The following is a 19,499-nucleotide window of genomic DNA, read 5'->3' on the forward strand; positions in this document are numbered from 1 at the left end:
CCAGGTTTTCCTGGCATCCTCAGTATCACCTTTGGTACTTGAGTCAGTCAGCTGTCGCTGCAAGTCTACCTTTACAAATAATCCTTAAGCATTTCCTGTAGTTCCCTCTCAACTATTTTTTCCTAATATATGTACCAAAGTTTTAGCATATTCTTTAGGTAATTAATTGCATAAGACATTATATAAAAGACACTAAGCAGTGCAGCTGCTGTGGAAAACAGTTTGCCGATTCCTCGAAAAATTAAACATAGGTTTACCATGTTGTTGTGTGCCATCAAGTTGATTCCGACTCATAGCGACCCTATTGAGCTTACCATAAAAAAAAAAACCATAGGACTCAGCAATTCCACTCCTTGGTATATACCCGTAAGAATTCAAATCATGAATTCGATACTAAGAATGCATTAAGCAAAAAGCACCCATCCCTCAAAAAAGGGGTAGGAAGATAGAGCAGGCGGTAATGAGCATCAGGGCCTGGGCAAATAACTCAGAAAACAGTACAGTAGATAATCAATGGATCTTTTTGACCGATGACATCCTCGCTTTGCAGGTGTGTACCACCACTGGGCTTTAAGGGCTTCTGTAAATAAAATGACTTGGGGAAGTCTACTGTGAAACCATTGGGTGAGGTGAACCTTGAATTTCTAATGCTCTTATGTCAGCTTTACTGGAGCTGATTTTGTACCATGAGCACCCATTTAAATTCCTTCATGTTTTACTCTCTGAGTGCTGGAGGACTCAGCTTGGATTTTGAGTGGAAGAACATCATCTAAAGTCTCCATTGTCTGGCACTGCAGCTCCCCTGTAGTAGGGAGGTGGAGAGGAGAGAAGCCATGTCTGAGGCCAATCCAAGGAGATGATCACTGTTTTCAGGCTGCAGCCCCTGCCCTCTTAAAAATCAGACATGCCTCTGGGCTGTAGTGATGGGAGAGGAACCTGCCTTCAGTTGACTGGTCAGAAACATGTCATCTGTTGAGAGAGGCTGTTACCACCATTCACTTGAAGTTGGAATGGTTAGGAGAAAGGGGAAACTGACTTAGCTTGTCTTTTTCCTTACATCCACGGATATAGAATGAGTAGTTATTTTGGGCTGAGTTTTTTGTTATCTTTGGATAACAAAACAGTAAAAAGAGATTCACATAATCCAGAAATGGCCTCAGTGGTCCACAGAAGTTGGTGTTGCTTGAATGATGGCAGAAATATTTCAGGAGTTGGCAGTGTTCAAAGCTGCTAGTCAGCAAGGATTTGTTAATCACCTAAAGGTGTGTGCCCTGGGTTAAACAAATGTTTAAGAACATAAATAAAAGATGAAGCTCTACCCTAAAGGCACTTACATATCCAGATAAAGTCTAGCTTAAACAACTGCTTTAAGGAAAAAAAAAAATTATTCCCTGCATAAGTTGTGGCCTCTAGTATAAACTTTTTGTTATTGGGTCAAATAAGTTAGATTTATATGAAATGTTCAACATTTTCATGTCCTTATCCATGCAACTATTTATCAGACATAACAATTTTGCCCGATATTTATGCTTCCTACTGAACTGAAGTGCATGCCAGGATCCAGAGGATGAGAGATGGGCAGGGATGGTAAAACAGTCAGCAGCCTGGGCAGCAATCATGGGGAGGCCCAGGCTGCAAGCAGAACATACGCAGACCTCCTGGGTAGTGCTGCCTCAGTGAGGAAGGACCCTAAGACCCAAAACAGATCCAGCACCCCACATTTCCAGATTTTGCTCTGCCACCCCAAATTTACTTACTGACCAAAGGCACTTTTTTAGTTTACAGATATTGGCCAGCTGAGAGTGGGGCGGGAGGAGGCTCAGAAGGTGACGTTCTTGCCTGATTTAAACAACAATAGTAACAAAGTTCAATGAAATAATGCTCCTTATAGTTGAAGAACTAAGTTTCCACTTAAGCGGAATTTGAATTTATCAAAGCAATTTTAACCCTCTTTCAAAAGGCCCAGTTGAATATAACAGATTTCATCTTATTCTTTTTAAAGATTACAAAGCAGGTGAAAAAAATAAACCACTGATAAAAGGTAATGGCGAGTTAGTAAAAAACAAATGCAGGAGCTGCAGCGCGGAGTCCGCCATGGACTGGAAAGAAGTTCTTTGCCGGCGGTTAGCGACACCTAACACCCGTCCACACACAAAAAAAAACTGAGCAAGAATTAAAAGATGAAGAAATGGATTTATTTACCAAATACTACTCAGAATGGAAAGGAGGTAGAAAAAACACAAATGAATTCTATAAGACGATTCCCCGGTTTTACTACAGGCTGCCAGCTGAAGATGAAGTCTTACTACAGAAATTGAGAGGAATCCAGAGCTGTCTTTCTGCAAAGGAAGAGCAGAGAACTGTTAGATAACGAAGAATTACAGAACTTATGGTTCTTGCTGGACAAACACCAGACGCCACCTATGATTGGAGAGGAAGCAATGATCAATTATGAAAATTTTTTGAAAGTTGGTGAAAAAGCTGGACCAAAGTGCAAGCAGTTCTTCACAGCAAAAGTCTTTGCTAAACTCCTTCATACAGATTCCTATGGAAGAATTTCTATCATGCAGTTCTTTAATTATGTCATCAGAAAAGTTTGGCTTCACCAAACAAGAATAGGACTCAGCTTATATGATGTCGCTGGACAAGGGTACCTTCGGGAATCTGATTTAGAAAATTACATATTGGAACTTATCCCTACTTTGCCACTGTTAGATGGGCTGGAAAAATCCTTTTACTCCTTTTATGTCTGTACTGCAGTTAGGAAGTTCTTCTTCTTTTTGGACCCTCTAAGAACAGGGAAGATAAAAATTCAAGATATTTTAGCATGCAGCTTCCTAGATGATTTATTGGAGCTAAGGGATGAGGAACTGTCCAAGGAAAGTCAAGAAACAAATTGGTTTTCTGCTCCCTCTGCCCTGAGGGTTTACAGCCAATATTTGAATCTCGATAAGGATCACAATGGCATGCTCAGTAAAGAAGAACTCTCCCGCTATGGAACAGCAACTATGACGAATGTGTTCTTAGACCGTGTTTTCCAGAAGTGTCTCACTTACGATGGAGAAATGGACTATAAGACCTACCTAGACTTCGTTCTTGCATTAGAAAACTGAAAAGAACCTGCAGCTCTGCAGTATATTTTCAAACTGCTTGATATTGAGAACAAAGGATATCTGAATGTCTTTTCCCTTAATTATTTCTTTAGGGCCATACAGGAACTAATGAAAATCCACGGACAAGATCCTGTTTCATTTCAAGACGTCAAGGATGAAATCTTTGACATGGTAAAACCAAAGGATCCTCTGAAAATCTCTCTTCAGGATTTAATCAACAGTAATCAGGGAGACACAGTCACCACCATTCTAATTGATCTAAATGGCTTCTGAACATATGAGAACAGAGAAGCCCTTGTCGCAAATGACAGTGAAAACTCTGCAGACCTTGATGATACCTGATCTCTGAAAGCTTGAAATGCTGCATACAAAACCTTCGAAGCAGAATTCTTAAAAGTGGTCAAAATAAAACATCTGCCTGTAAAAAAAAAAAAGTAATGGCAATTTGGCAGACAGGTGTTCTTAGTTTCACCAAAAGAATGACATGTAAGTTCAGTTTTTTATGTATACTAAAGAATGTCTCTTAAAAAGTTATAATAGATCTTGTGGGAGCTTCCCCAAGTGGATTAATACATTAGAGTCTGATTCAAATTCCAAACAAAGGCAATGAATACACATAATTATATACCACCTGCCTTAATTTAGGTAATTTTTTTTTTTCAAAACTGAGCTGCAATCAACCTCTTTTGACTTTTCTTTTTTTAATTGCACTTGGTGGGGACACGTAAGATCCTGGAGAAATAAGCCAGTTTGAGGTCACCTTCATCAATAGCTATCTTACCTTTGCAGCCACAAGTGTATTTCTTAGACCAGCTCTGTTCAATAGGAGCCATACATGTAATTTAAAATTTTCTAGTAGCCATATTAAAAAAATAAAAAGGGACAAAGGGAACTTGTTTTAGTAATATATTTTATTTAAACCAATACACCCACTCCTCACTTACCAACATGGTTACATTCCAAAGACCAGGTTGTTACGTGAAAATCAGCATTATGTGAAAATGAAAGATGGCCACATCAAATCACAAAATGGAAGATGACTACATATTATTACACAACTGCCAAATTTCATCACTACACTGAGAACCATGGCTATACTTCTTCCAAGACAGATTTGTTTGTTCTTCCAGCAGTCCATGGTATGTTCAGTCTTCATTGTTCATTGTCCAGCTTTCACATGCATGTGAGGTGACTGAAAACACCATGGCTTGGGTCAGGTGCATCTTAGTCCTTAAAGTGACATCTTTGCTTTTTAACACTTCAAAGGGATTTTTTGCAGCAGATTTACCCAGTGCAATGCGTCATTTGATTCTTGACTGCTGCTTCCAAGGGCATTGATTGTGAATCCAAGTAAAATCCTTGACAATTTCAATATTTTCTCCATTATCGTAATGTTGCTTATTCATCCAGTTGTGAGGATTTTTGTTTTCTTTATGTTGAGGTGTAATCCATACCGAAGGCTGTGGTCTTTGATCTTCATCAGTAAGTGCTTCAAGTTGTCTTCATTTTCAGCAAGCAAGGTTGTGTCATCTGCATAAAGCAAGTTGTTAATGAGTCTTCCTCCAATCCTGATCCATGTTATTCTTCATATAGTCCAGCTTCTTGCATTATTTGCTCAGTATACAGATTGAATAAGTATTGTGAAAGGATACAACCCTGACACACACTTTTTCTGATTTTAAACCACGTAGTAGTCTCTTGTTCTGTTCGAATGACTGCCTCTTGGTCTACGTACAGGTTCCTCATGAGCACGATTAAGTGTTCTGGAATTCCCGTTCTTTGCAATGTTATCTATAATTTGTTATGATCCACATGGTTGAATGCCTTTGCATAGTCAATAAAACACAGGTAAACATCTTTCTGGTGTTCTCTGCTTTCAGCCAGGATCCGTCTGACATCAGCAATAATATCCCTTGTTCCATGTCCTCTTCTGAATCCCGCTTGAATTTCTGGCAATTCCCTGTAGATGTGCTGCTACAACTGTTTTTCAATTAACTTCAGCAAAATTTTACTTGTGATATTAATGATATTGTTCGATAATTTCCGTATTCAGTTGGATCACCTTTCTTTGGAATGGGTACAAATATGGATCTTTTCCAGTTGGTTGGTCAGGTATCTGTCTTTCAAATATCTTGGCATAGCCGAGTGAGCACTTTCAGCGCTGCATCCATTTGTTGAAACATCTCAATTGATATTCTGTCAATTTCTGGAGCCTTATTTTTAGCCAGTGCTTTCAGTGCAGCTTGGACCTCTTCCTTCAGTACCATCGGTTCTTGATCATGTGCTACCTCCTGAAATGGCTGAATGTCAACCAATTCTTTTTGGTATAGTGACTCTGTGTATTCCTTTCCATCCTTTTTGATGCTTCCTGCATTGTTTAGTATTTTCCCTGTAGAATCCTTCAGTATTACAACTCGAGGCTTGAATTTTTTCTTCAGTTCTTTCAGCCTGAGAAATGCCAAGCATGTTCTTCCCTTTTGGTTTTCTATCTCCAGGTCTTTGCACATGTCATTATAATATTTCACTTTGTCTTCTAGAGCTGCTGTTTGAAATCTTCTGTTCAGCCCTTTTACTTCATCATTTCTTCCATTCACTATAGCTACTCAATGTTCAAGAGCAAGTTTCAGAGTCTCTTCTGACATGCATTTTAACCTTTTCTTTCTTGTCTTTTTAATGACCTCTTGCTTTCTTCGTGTATGATGTCCTTGATGCCATCCCACAACTTGTGTGGTCTTCAGTCATTAGTGTTCAGTTTGTCAAATCTGTTCTTGAGATGGTCTCTAAATTCAGGTAGGATATACTTAAGATCATTCTTTGGCTCTCGTGGACTTCTTCCAGTTTTCTTCAGCTTTGACTTGAACCTGCATATAAGTAATTAATGGTGTGTTCCACAGTCAGCCCCTGGCCTTGCTCTGACTGATGATATCGAGCTTTTCCATCGTCTCTTTGCACAGATGAAGTCAATTTGATTCTCATGTATTCCATCTGGCGAAGTCTGCATGTATAGTCACCATATATGTTGTTGAAAAAAGGTATTTGCAATGAAGAAGTCGTTGGTCTTGCAAAATTCTATTATGCGATCCCCAGCATTGTTTCTTTCACCAAGGCCATATTTTCCAACTATCAATCCTTCTCCTTTGTTTCCAGCTTTCACATTCCAATCACCAGTAATTATCAGTGCATCTTGATTGCATGTTTGATCAATTTCAGACTGCAGAAGTTGGTAAAAATCTTCAATTTCTTCATCTTTGGTCTTAGTGGTGGTTGCGCAAATTTGAATAATAGTCATATTAAGTCTTCCTTGTAGGTCTATGGATATTATCCTACCACTGACAGCATTGTACTTCAGGATAGATCTTGGAATGTTCTTTTTGACACTGAATGCAGTGCCACTCGTTTTCAATTTGTCATTCCCGGCATAGCAGACCATATGATTTTCTGATTCAAAATGGCCAATACCAGTCCGTTTCAGCTTACTAATGCCTAGGATATTGATGTTTATGCATTCCATTTCATTTTTGACGATTTCCAATTTTCCTAGATTTGTGCTTCGTACATTCCATGTTCATATTATTAATGGATGTTTGCAGCTATTTCTTCTCATTTAGAGTCAGGCCACATCAGCAAATGAAGGTCCTGAAAGCTTGACTCCATCCAAGTCATTAAGATCAACTCTACTTTGAGGAGGCATCTCTTCCCCAGTTGTATTTTGAGTGCCTTCCAACCTGAGGAGCTTATCTTCTGGCACTGCATCAGACAGTGTTCCTCTGCTATACATAAAGCATATGGAAGTGGCTAATGGAAGTTCCACTGCAACCTGTCCACCATGGGTAACCCTGCTGGTATTTGAATACCGGTGGCATAGCTTCCAGCATCAAGGCAAGCCCCCACAGTACGACAAACTGACAGATGTATGGGGCGGGGGGGGTGAGGGAGTTAATATAGGAAATAATATTTTGCATTCTCTCTTTTTTTTTTCCTCCAGGTCTTCCAAATACATTGTATTTCAAGCACTCAGTAGCCCACATGTGGCTCGTTGCTGTCTGATTGCACAGCACAGTGCTAGCATGGTGTGCATAATGGGGCAGCCAGAGGTGAAGCTGCATATCAAGCAGGAGGGCTTTATGTGCCAAACTAAGACTTTGAGCTTTACTCTGAAGGCTATGGGATTTTAAGCAGGGAAGTGACATCTTTGATTTTATGCTGAATCATATGGTCTCAGGGAGTACAGTTTACAGGGGAGAGATTTAGGGATGGGGGCTCAAAGAGTAGGTTTTGTAGTAGTCCAGGTGAGGAGTGATAAGAACCAAACTAAAACATTATGGGGAATATGGACCGAAGGAAGTACGTCTGAGAAAGATTTAGGAGGTAGAATCATCAGGAGTTTGTCGGACTATTAGACGTGAGGAGAGGAAGAGGGACTAATCTAGGATGGTTGTCCAGTTTCTATCCTGTCCAGTGGGACCAATAGTTTTGCTAACTGAAATGGAAGGAGGTTAGGTTGTGAGGGCAGATGACATGGGTATGGGGCATGTTGACTTCGAGACGCCTTTGGAACAGGCAGGTGGAAGTGTAGTTTGACATGGAAGGGGTTGCTCAAAAAGACTGTGTAGAGAACCTCAAAAGACTGGGTAGAAACAGCCTTTTAAGGTGCCAGCTGAAAACTATCGGCAGTTAACAAGAAGGAGATGTAAGGCTGAGGTAATCAAGGAAAACGTCATAGAAAAGGTAGGATTTAAGCAGGATCTTAAAGAATGGGTAGGATTTAGAAAGTCCAAGAAGATAGAAGAGGCAGCAGGAATGTAGAGAGGTGAGAACATATCACCCCATTTAAGGGACATGGTGAGTAATAAACACATCCTGCTGGGCCAGAAGGGATTAGGGCTGAGATCAAAGCCGGCCTAATGCAGTTTGCAGACACATTGTGTTTGGCTCGTGTAGGGTTGGATCATACAGTGTTCTAAATTTAAGTTAGGTGCCAACATTTCCACACAAAAACCCAGATTTCTGACTTAAAAGGAGGGTGGTAGTAGACTGGCAGCATTCTATATGGCAGTAATCGCTGAAGCTGAGTAGTAACTGCTCCCTTTCCCTCTCCAGCAAGTCTGTTTTACTTGTTTATGTTATCTGCCTGGAAAGCCTGGTGGCATAGTGGTTAAGTGCTACGGCTGCTAACCAGAGGCTCAGCAGTTCAAATCTGCCAGGCGCTCCTTGGAAACTCTATGGGCAGTTGTACTCTGTCCTGTGGGGTCACTATGAGTTGGAATCGACTCGATGGCACTGGGTTTGGTGTTTTTTTTTTTTTGGTTATTTGCCTGGATCCTGTAAAGATTTGTGTTTTCTGCCTCTGAGCCAAGAATCAGTGCGTGATAAAGACACAAAGATAGATTAGGAACAGTTTATTGAGTGAGGGCTTTGGATACCAAGCTAAGGAGTGGGCAACTGTTGAATAAGGGATTGATGAAATTAAAGCCATATTTTAGGTGGAGTATTCTGAATCAGTGTAAAAAATAGAGAGCAGTTATTAGTTTTGAAAGAGTGGAGAGATACGATGGTGTTGGAATAGTCAAGTAGGCCTAAACATACAAAGTGGAAGTTTCTTAGGGAGAGGTCATCCAGAAGTGTTATTGCTGCCACACAAGAACCACCTGGGCTGTTGAGCTTGCTGGGAAATTTGTGTACAGACTTCCAGAATCCAGGCTGTTTGGTGTAGGAAACAGCGAGTCTGTTTGCCTTGTGTTATAATACCTCAGTGGTTTCAGAAAAACTTTGGAGTATGGATGTCCTTTTTCCTCCCTGCTGTGAGCACAGATAGGTAATCATTGAGAAAACGGAAGTGCTAAGCAAGGAATGGCAAACTCTGAAACTCAGGCTGTGGGAGCCGGCCTGGTGCTCAGCTGCTGTTTTGTCATCCAGTATAACACCTGCCTGGTTACACTGATTTTTAAAGCATGGGCAGGGGCATTATGGAAAAGTAAAACAAAACATGCTTATTGTTTATGGCCTGCAGGTGGTTGGTTTGCATTCACTGTAGTCACTGTTCTAAGTAGATATAAATTGAAGGAAAGGGTCTTTTTTATTTTTTAAATAGGGTAAAATTAATATCTGACAATTATTAACTCTGTGCCAGGCACTATTCTAAGCTCTTTATGTAAATATTTAATCCTCACAGCAATGCTCTGAAGTAGGTACTATTGCTCTCTCCATTTTATGAACAAGGAAACCGAGGCCCTAGAGGTTAAGAACTTACCCAAAGTCAACAGGCTGATAAAGAATAGAACCAGAACTTGAACCCAAGCAGTTTGATTCTCCAGAAGCTTTTAACCACTATGTTAAACTGCCTCTGTATCTTTATCTGCTTTGATGCCGTATAAATAGGTCATTTCACTGATAGAGAACCTTATGCTCTTATTCTGGAAACACCAGTATAGCCTACTTCAGGGGTGTCAGCTTGGTCCAGGTACCCCTAGAAGGGATGAAACTCTAGAACCTACTGTTTAGACCTGCCTTTCAGGGGAGCAGATGATGTGCTGGTCCTTGGGCAGCCTCAGCTTGGAGTGGAGAGAACAGGGTTGTGTTTTATGTTCAAAGGTCTGTTCTTTTCCTCTCACTAATGGCTCTATGTTAGCTTATAGACTGTGTGGGGTAACCCTTTATTAAAAAAAAAAAAAAAAAAAAACTAAACAAACTCATTTCTTCTTATACAGGCTAAATCATGTTAGATTTTCTTCATATATGTTCTCATGAAAAATCATCACAGAACAAATTTTATAAATACTTGAATTTGGAGGGCTGAGAGGTCATAGTATTGTAGAGAACCAAAGGTATTCGTACAAAACCTCAAAATTCGGCAGGTTTCCTACAATAATTAGTGTGCATTCTTTCTCTTTGGTCTGCAGATGAAACATGTGAATGAAAGATTTAAAGAAGAAAATAATAAAGAGGTGGTTCTTATGTGCATTGGCATCACCTCAGGAGTTGGACGACTGCTCTTTGGGCGGATTGCAGATTATGTGCCTGGAGTGAAGAAGATTTACCTACAGGTAGTTTCTGAAGATTTTTTTCTCCCCAGCAAATTTATCCGTTTGCTTAATGGCTCATTAAATATACTTATTTGCTTAAGTTCCTCTGTAAACATGAGAAATATTTTCTAGAACATAACTTCTCTTACAGGCAAAATCAATCAAGGGCAAGGGTTTTAGACACGAGAGACTGGCAATCAAACAACAGCCTTCTTTGTTTGTCATGGAACGCCCCCAAACGAGAATGTTTTTTGCCTATTGCTTTTTCTAAGAAGAAAGTTTTATTTTTGGCATAGGTCTCATAGTCATGTGCAGATCCTGTGCCTTTTGCAATATCTTGTGAAATTCAGGAGTATGTGTGTCTTTTGATCTTCTTTTTTGCAAATTGTCTCCTGAGTATTGTAGGGTATTCACTAAACAAACACAAATTTCAAGGTCATTATTGATACTCATTCAACAAGTATGTAAGTGACTCCTTCATCCAGCACACTGTGCTAAGTACTGCATAGTTCAGTGAAACATGGTTGATAGCTCTTGGTCTCACAGGGAGACAGATGAAACATGTTACAGTACAGTGCAGTAATGAGTATGCTAGATGGGTGCCACGGAAACATAGCCAAGCATCAGAAATTATTGGTGAGGGTGTGAGCAGACTTCTCGGGCAGGCTGAGTGTTCAGAGGTGAGTAGTGGTTATATAGATAAGGAAGACAGAGAAGGGTGTTCCAAAGCAGAGAAAACCCCATGGGCAAAGATGTGGAGGTGCAACATAGTATGCTATGTCCAGGAAACTCTAAATTGTGTTTGAAAGGAATAAAAGGGGAGAGTGGCAGATGGATTGGCTTGAGGGATAGGCAGGAACCAGGTTTTGAAGGCCCTTTAATGAGCACAAGAGGATGAACTCTACCCTGAAACCTACCAAGAACCATTAAAGGATTTTAAGCAAGGCAAGTGACATGATCTGAGTTGTGTTTTAAAGATCAGTCCAGTAACTGTGAAGGGTGGAATGGTGTGGAAGAGGCAAGAGTGAGGTAGATATTCCCAAAAGGCCACCTATTGTATGATTCCATTTTACGAAGTGCCCAGAACAGATAAATCCATATAGACAGAAAGTGGTTAACAGGAGCTGGGGGAAGTAGGAAATGGGGAGTGACAGCTACTGGGAATGGACTTTCTTTTTGGACTGATGAAAATGTTTTAAAATTAGATAGTGGTTATGGTTGTACAACCTTGTGAATATACTAAAAAAATTGAAATGTATGCTTGCAATGAGTAGATTTTATGGCCTGTGAATTATATCTCAATAAAGCTGTTATTAAAAAAAAAAACAACTAGAGGCAGAGGGACTAGTTGGAAATGAATAAAGTAGCCTAGGCAGGAAGAACCAAGACAGAGATATTGGGATAAAACAGGTAGTAAAATAGGGATACAGGGATGAGAGTTTCATGGAACCACCTCCTAAACTGGGCCTGAGGTTTGTGGCATGGACAATAGAGTAGATGATTTTCCTATTTAGTTAAGGGCAGTAATTCAGTAAATTGGGGTAGGATGGTGAGTTTGTTTTACCATGTTAAGTTTGTGGTGCTCTGGGAAAGTCAAGCTGATTTTGTTGCTCATGAGTGAGACTGTGGGACTGCATGGTTTTTAAGGGGTGGGTGGAAGATTAGGGCCTGCAAAGGAGACAGAAAGGGGGTACCTAGAGTGGTAGAGAAAAAACAGGGAATAGGATCTCTCCAGGGATAGGATGGTCAGTAGTTAGTGAGAGGCCAGGCAAGATAAAGACTAAAAAGTTTTCACTGGGTTTAGCAACAGAGAGAATGTTTCAGTGGAGTGGCAGGTACAGAAGACAATCATGGTCAGTTGAGTAAATAGAAATATAGACAACGTTGTCAGAAAGGTTGGCTGTGGTAGTCTAGCACAACTAGATGGTGCCCAGTTACCACCATCGACTGTTCCCACTACCATCACAATAGAGGGTCCCAGACAGAAATGGAGAAAAATGTAGAACAAAACTCTAACTCACAAAAGAAGACCAGACTTATTGGTCTGACAGAGACTGGAGAAACCCCAAGAGTATGTCCCCTAGACATTCTTTTAATTCAGTACTGAAGTCACTCCTGAGGTTCACCCTTCAGCCAAACATTAGACGGGACCATAAAACAAACAGTAATGCACGTATCTCAACTATGTATCTGAGACAAATTGGGCACACCAGCCCAGGGGCGAGGACAGGAGGGCAGAAGGAGACAAGAAAGGTAGACGAATGGAAATGGAGAACCCACGGTCAAGAAGAGGAAGGTATTGACACATCTCAGGGTTGGCAACCAATGTCAGAAAATAATATGTGTACTCATTGTTTAATGAGAATCTAATTTGCTCTGTAAACCTTTGTCTAAAGCACAATAAAAAAAGAAAAAGGTTGGTTGTGGGAGGAAGGTAAAGGAGAACCAGAAGAGGAATTTGGAATTTGAAGATTGAGCATTTCTACTCATTTTATAGATGAGAGGCCATGTTTGAGCAGAGCCTTGAAGGAGAGGCAAAGTTTGGTACAGGAAGGTGATGGGAAAAAGCATTTATTACAGATAAAGGAACTTCCATTAAATTGACTTGAAGTAATAACCATCGCCATTTATTGAACATTTCCATGTGCCAGAAGATAAACTAAGTGCTGCATATGCATTATGTCATTATTTCCATTTATAGATGTGATCACTGAGGAATAGAGAGGCTTGGTCGCTGTGGGTGTCTCTGTGTGTGTTTAAGTCCAGGCAGACAGCCACAGGAAGGAGTCTGGTCCCACGACTAGAAGGTAGTTATAGGCAGCTGGTAGAGTACTGCTTTTTTAAAATGAATTTACTGTATTGTGATCATCTCCCTCTTTATCTGTACCTTATCATGGATATCCTTGTTGAGTGTTTAGCAGAACATTGAGTCTTGCTCTCAAGTGTCAAGGAGCCCTCTAATGGACATTCACTGCATTACAGACTCTCAATTTCCTTACACTCATTCGAGAAATTCTGAGTGCCTACTAGGGTCGCTATGAGTCGGAACTGACTCGATGGCACCGGGTTTTTATGGTTTTGGTGGAAACCCTGGTGGTGTAGTGGTTAAGAGCTACGGCTGTTAACCAAAAGGCTGGCAGTTGAAATCCACCAGGTGCTCCTTGGAAACCCCATGGGGCAGTTCTACTCTGTCCTATACAGTCCTCATGAATCGACTGGATGGCAATGGGTTTTTTTTTTTTTTTTATGGTTTTGGTTTGGATTCTGCCCCATGTACCAGCCTACACCCTGAGGCAGGAAAAAGCTGGGAATGTTGGGAACTCAAGAAGGCAAGGAGAATGGCATGAGAAGACGTTGGAAAGCTAGGAGGGGTCGGATTATAAGGGGCCTTGAAAGCCAAGATGAAGAGATTGCTTTGGTGGAGTGGACCTTTGTTGAAGAATTACGTGGTCTAATTTTACATTTTAAAATCACTGTGTTGCTGTATGTATGGAGGATGGATTACGGGAAGAGAAGCAAGAGTGCAAGAGGGAAGGAAGACCAGTTAGGAGATCAGTGCAGTGGTCTGGGTGACAGATGATGGTGGCAAAGGTGGTAGAGTGGATGAAGTCATGGTATATTTTATACATTGACATTTTACTCCCAAAGAACTTTAGAAAGTCTTTTCCGCTATAGATGGGGTAATCAGGTCATCCGCAGCATGTTGGGGACAAATTTTTTTTGTCTATTTATTAATAATTTTTATTGAGCTTTAAGTGAACGTTTAAAAATCAAGTCAGTCTGTCACATATAAGCTTATATACACCTTTCTCCATACTTCCACTCATTCTCCCCCTAATGAGTCAGCCCTTCCAGTCTCTCTTTTCGTGACAATTTTGCCAGTTTCTAACCCTCTCTACCCTCCTATCTCCCCTCCAGACAGGAGATGCCAGCACAGTCTCAAGTGTCCACCTGATACAAGTAGCTCACTCTTCATCAGCATCTCTCTCCTACTCATTGTCCAGTCGCGTCCATGTCTGATGAGTTGTTTTCGGAAATGGTTCCTGTCTGGGGCCAACAGAAGGTTTGGGGACCATGACTGCCGGGATTCCTGTAGTCTCAGTCAGACCATTAAGTCTGGTCTTTTTATGAGAATTTGGGGTCTGCATCCCACTGATCTCCTGCTCCCTTAGGGGTTCTCTGTTGTGCTCCCTGTCAGGGCAGTCATTGGTTGTGACAGGGCACCATCTAGTTCTTCTGGTCTCAGAATGATGTAAGTCTCTATTTCATGTGGCACTTTCTGTCTCTTGGGCTCATAGTTATCGTGTGACCTTGGTGTTCTTCATTCTCCTTTGCTCCAGGTGGGTTGAGACCAATTGATGCATCTTAGATGGCCGCTTGTTAGCATTTAAGACCCCAGATGCCACATTTCAAAGTGGGATGCAGAATGTTTTCGTAATAGTAGTATTTTGCCAATTGACTTAGAAGTCCCCTTAAGCCATAGTCCCCAAACCCCTGTCCTTGCTCCACTGACCTTTGAAGCATTCAGTTTATCCCGGAAACTTCTTTGCTTTTGGTCCAGTCCAGTCCAGTTGAGCTGACCTTCCATGTATTGAGTATTGTCCTTCCATTCACCTAAAGTAGTTCTTATCTACTAACTAATCAGTAGATAACCCTCTCCCACCCTCCCTCCCTCCCTGCCTTGTAACCACAAAAGTATGTGTTCTTCTCAGTTTATACTATTTCTCAAGATCTTATAATAATGGTCTTATACAATATTTGTCCTTTTGCCTCTGACTAATTTCACTCAGCATAATGCCTTCCAGGTTCCTCCATGTTATGAAATGTTTCACAGATTCGTCACTGTTCTTTATCGATGCGTAGTATTCCATTGTGTGAATATACCACAATTTATTTAACCATTCATCCGTTGATGGACACTTTGGTTGCTTCCAGCTTTTTGCTATTGTAAACAGAGCTGCAATAAACATGGGTGTGCAGATATCTGTTTGTGTGAAGGCTCTTGTTTCTCTAGGGTATATTCTGAGGAGTGGGATTTCTGGGTTGTATGGTAGTTCTATTTCTAACTGTTTAAGATAATGCCAGATAGATTTCCAAAGTGGTTGTACCATTTTACATTCCCACCAGCAGTGTAAGAGAGTTCCAATCTCTCCGCAGCCTCTCCAGCATTTATTATTTTGTGTTTTTTGGATTAATGCCAGCCTTGTTGGAGTGAGATGGAATCTCATCGTAGTTTTAATTTGCATTTCTTTAATGGCTAATGATCGAGAGCATTTTCTCATGTATCTGTTAGCTGCCTAAATATCTTCTTTAGTGAAGTGTGTGTTCATATCCTTTGCCCACTTCTTGATTGGGTTGTTTGTCTTTTTGTGGTTGAGTTTTGACAGAATCATATAGATTTTAGAGATCAGGCGCTGGTTGGAGATGTCATAGCTGAAAATTCTTTCCCAGTCTGTAGGTGGTCTTTTTACTCTTTTGGTGAAGTCTTTAGATGAGCATAGGTGTTTGATTTTTAGGAGCTCCCAGTTATCTGGTTTCTCTTCGTCATTTTTGGTAATGTTTTGTATTCTGTTTAAGCCTTGTATTAGGGCTCCTAAGGTTGCCCCTATTTTTTCTTCCATGATCTTTATTGTTTTAGTCTTTATGTTTAGGTCTTTGATCCACTTGGAGTTAGTTTTTGTGCTTGGTGTGAGGTATAGGTCCTGTTTCATTTTTTTGCAAATGGATATCCAGTTATGCCAGCACCATTTGTTAAAAAGACTATCTTTTCCCCAATTAACTGACACTGGTCCTTTGTCAAATATCAGCTACTCGTATGTGGATGGATTTATATTTGGGTTCTCAATTCTGTTCCATTGGTCTATGTGCCTGTTGTTGTACCAGTACCAGGCTGTTTTGACTACCGTGGCTGTATAATAGTTTCTAAAATCAGGTAGATTGAGGCCTCCCACTTTCTTCTTCTTTTCCAGTAATGCTTTACTTATCCGGGGCTTCTTTCCCTTCCATATGAAGTTGGTGATTTGTTTCTCCATCACATTAAAAAACATCATTGGAATTTGGATCGGAAGTGCATTGTATGTATAGATGGCTTTTGGTAGAATAGACATTTTTACTATGTTAAGTCTTCCTATCCATGAGCAAGGTATGTTTTTCCACTTAAGTAGGTCCTTTTTAGTTTCTTGCAGTAGTACTTTGTAGTTTTCTTTGTATAGGTCTTTTACATCTTTGGTAAGATTTATTCCTAAGTATTTTATCTTCTTGGGGGCTACTGTGAATGGTATTGATTTGGTGATTTCCTCTTCAATGTTCTTTTTGTTGATGTAGAGGAATCCAAGTGATTTTTGTATGTTTCTCTTATAACCTGAGACTCTGCCAAACTCTTCTATTAGTTTCAGTAGTTTTCTGGAGGATTCCTTAGGGTTTTCTGTGTATAAGATCATGTCATCTGCAAATAGAGATAATTTTACTTCTTCCTTGCCAATCTGGATGCCCTTTATTTCTTTGTCTAGCCTAATTGCTCTGGCTAGGACCTCTAGCACAATGTTGAATAAGAGCGGTGATAAAGGGCATCCTTGTCTGGTTCCCGTTCTCAAGGGAAATGCTTTCAGGCTCTCTCCATTAAGAGTGATGTTGGCTGTTGGCTTTGTATAGATGCCCTTTACTATGTTGAGGAATTTTCCTTCAATTCCTATTTTGGTGAGAGTTTTTATCATAACTGGGTGTTGGACTTTGTCAAATGCCTTTTCTGCATCAATTGATAAGATCATGTGGTTTTTGTCTTTTGTTTTATTTATATGGTGGATTACATTAATGGTTTTTCTAATATTAAACCAGCCTTCCATACCTGGTATAAATCCCACTTGGTCGTGGTGGATTATTTTTTTGATATGTTGTTGAATTCTATTGGCTAGAATTTTGTTGAGGATTTTTGCATCTATGTTCATGAGGGATATAGGTCTGTAATTTTCTTTTTTTGTGATGTCTTTACCTGATTTTGGTATCAGGGATATGGTGGCTTCATAGAATGAGTTAGGCAGTATTCTGTCATTTTCTATGCCTTGAAATACCTTTAGTAGTAGTGGTGTTAACTCTTCTCTGAAAGTTTGGTAGAACTCTGCAGTAAAGCCATCCGGGCCAGGGCTTTTTTTTTTGTTGGGAATTTTTTGACTACTGTTTCAATCTCTTTTTTTTGTTATGGGTCTATTTAGTTGTTCTACTTCTGATTGTATTAGTCTAGGTAGGTAGTGTTTTTCTAGGAATTCATCCATTTCTTCTAGGTTTGCAAATTTGTTAGAGTACAATTTTTCGTAATAATCTGATATGATTCTTTTAATTTCAGTTGAGTCTGTTGTGATGTGGCCCATCTCATTTCTTATTCGGGTTACTTGTCTTTTTTAGTCTGGCCAATGGTTTATCAATTTCGTTAATTTTTTCAAAGAACCAGCTTTTGGCTTTGTTAATTCTTTAAATTGTTTTTCTGTTCTCTAATTCATTTAGCTCAGCTCTAATTTTTATTATTTGTTTTCTTCTGGTGCCTGATGGATTCTTTTGTTGCTCACTTTCTATTTGTTCAAGTTGCAGGGACAGTTCTCTGATTTTGGCTCTTTCTTCTTTTTGTATGTGTGCATTTATTGATATAAATTGACCTCTGAGCACTGCTTTTGCTGTGTCCCAGAGGTTTTGATAGGAAGTATTTTCACTCTCGTTGCATTCTATGAATTTCTTTATTCCTTCCTTAATGTCTTCTGTAACCCAGTCTTTTTTGAGCAGGGTATTAGTCAGTTTCCAAGTATTGGATTTCTTTTCCCTAATTTTTCCGTCATTGATTTCCACTTTTATGGCCTTGTGGTCTGAGAAGATGCTTTGTAATATATTGATGTTTTGGATTCTGCAGAGGTTTGTTTTATGACCTAATATGTGGTCTATTCTAGAGAATGTTCCATGCGCGCTAGAAAAAAAAGTATACTTTGCAGCAGTTGGGTGGAGTGTTCTGTATAAGTCAATGAGGTCAAGTTGGTTGATTATAGCAATTAGGTCTTCCGTGTCTCTATTGAGCTTCTTACTGGATGTCCTGTCCTTCTCTGAAAGTGGTGTGTTGAAGTCTCCTACTATAATTGTGCGGTGTCTATCTCACTTTTCAGTTCTGTTAAAGTTTATGTATCTTGCAGCCCTGTCATTGGGTGCATAAGTATTTAATATGGTTATATCTTCCTGGTCAATTGTCCCTTTTATCATTATGTAGTGCCCTTCTTTATCCTTTGTGGTGGATTTAACTTTAAAGTCTATTTTGTCAGAAATTAATATTGCTACTCCTGCTCTTTTTTGCTTATTGTTTGCTTGATATATTTTTTTCCATCCTTTGAGTTTTAGTTTGTTTGTGTCTCAAAGTCTAAAGTGTGTCTCTTGTAGGCAGCATATAGATGGATCGTTTTTCTTTATCCAGCCTGAAACTCTCTGTCTCTTTATTGGTGCGTTTAGTCCATTTACATTCAGCGTAATTATAGATAAGTAAAAAAAAAAATTTTTTTTTTTTTATGTGTTTAGTGCTGTCATTTTGGTGCCTTTTTATGTGTGTTGTTGACAATTTCATTCTTCCACTTTTTTGTGCTGAGATGTTTTTCTTTGTAAATTGTGTGTTCTTCATTTTCATAGTATTTGACTTTATGTTTGCTGAGTCGTTATGTTTTTCTTGGTTTTTGAGTTATGGAGTTGTTATACCTCTTTGTGGTTACCTTAATATTTACCCCTATTTTTCTAAGTAAAAACCTAACTTGTATTGTCCTATATTGCCTTGTATCCCTCTCCATATGGCAGTTCTATGCCACCTATATTTAGTCCCTCTTTTTGATTATTGTGATCTTTTACATATTGACTTCAATGATTCCCTGTTTTGAGCGTTTTTTTCTTTTTAAAATTAATCTTAATTTGTTTTTGTGATTTCTCTATTTGAGCTGATATCAGGATGCTCTGTTCTGTGACCTTGTGTTGTGCTGTTATCTGATATTATTGGTTTTCTGACCAATTTCCTTTAGTATTTCTTGTAGCTTTGGTTTGGTTTTTGCAAATTCTCTTAAGCTTGTGTTTATCTGTAAATATCTTAATTTCGCCTTCATATTTCAGAGAGAGTTTTGCTGGATATATGATCCTTGGTTGGCAGTTTTTCTCCTTCAGTGCTTTATATATGTCATCCCATTGCCTTCTTGACTGCATGGTTTCTGCTGAGTAGTCTGAACTTATTCTTATTGATTCTCCTTTGTAGGCGACCTTTCTTTTATCCCTGGCTGTTTTAAAATTTTCTCTTTATCTTTGGTTTTGGCAAGTTTGATGATAATATGTCTTGGTGATTTTCTTTTTGGATCAATCT

At 39.5% G+C, this 19,499-nt stretch overlaps 1 protein-coding gene and 1 pseudogene across 1 annotated transcript in view; both read left to right on the forward strand.

The window, feature by feature from the left end:
* The window catches only part of SLC16A10 (solute carrier family 16 member 10), a 157,271-nt gene that overhangs the window by 119,136 nt on the left and 18,636 nt on the right, over window positions 1-19,499 (forward strand). The window contains exon 4 of the mRNA XM_003404290.3: window positions 10,013-10,156. Within this exon, the coding sequence (XP_003404338.1) occupies window positions 10,013-10,156 (144 nt within the window). The remainder of the gene's footprint in view (window positions 1-10,012; window positions 10,157-19,499) is intronic.
* LOC100676948 (serine/threonine-protein phosphatase 2A regulatory subunit B'' subunit gamma-like) lies at window positions 2,080-3,547 on the forward strand (annotated as a pseudogene).

This window comes from Loxodonta africana, chromosome 1 (assembly GCF_030014295.1).
Source record: "Loxodonta africana isolate mLoxAfr1 chromosome 1, mLoxAfr1.hap2, whole genome shotgun sequence".
Lineage (NCBI taxonomy): Eukaryota > Metazoa > Chordata > Mammalia > Proboscidea > Elephantidae > Loxodonta > Loxodonta africana.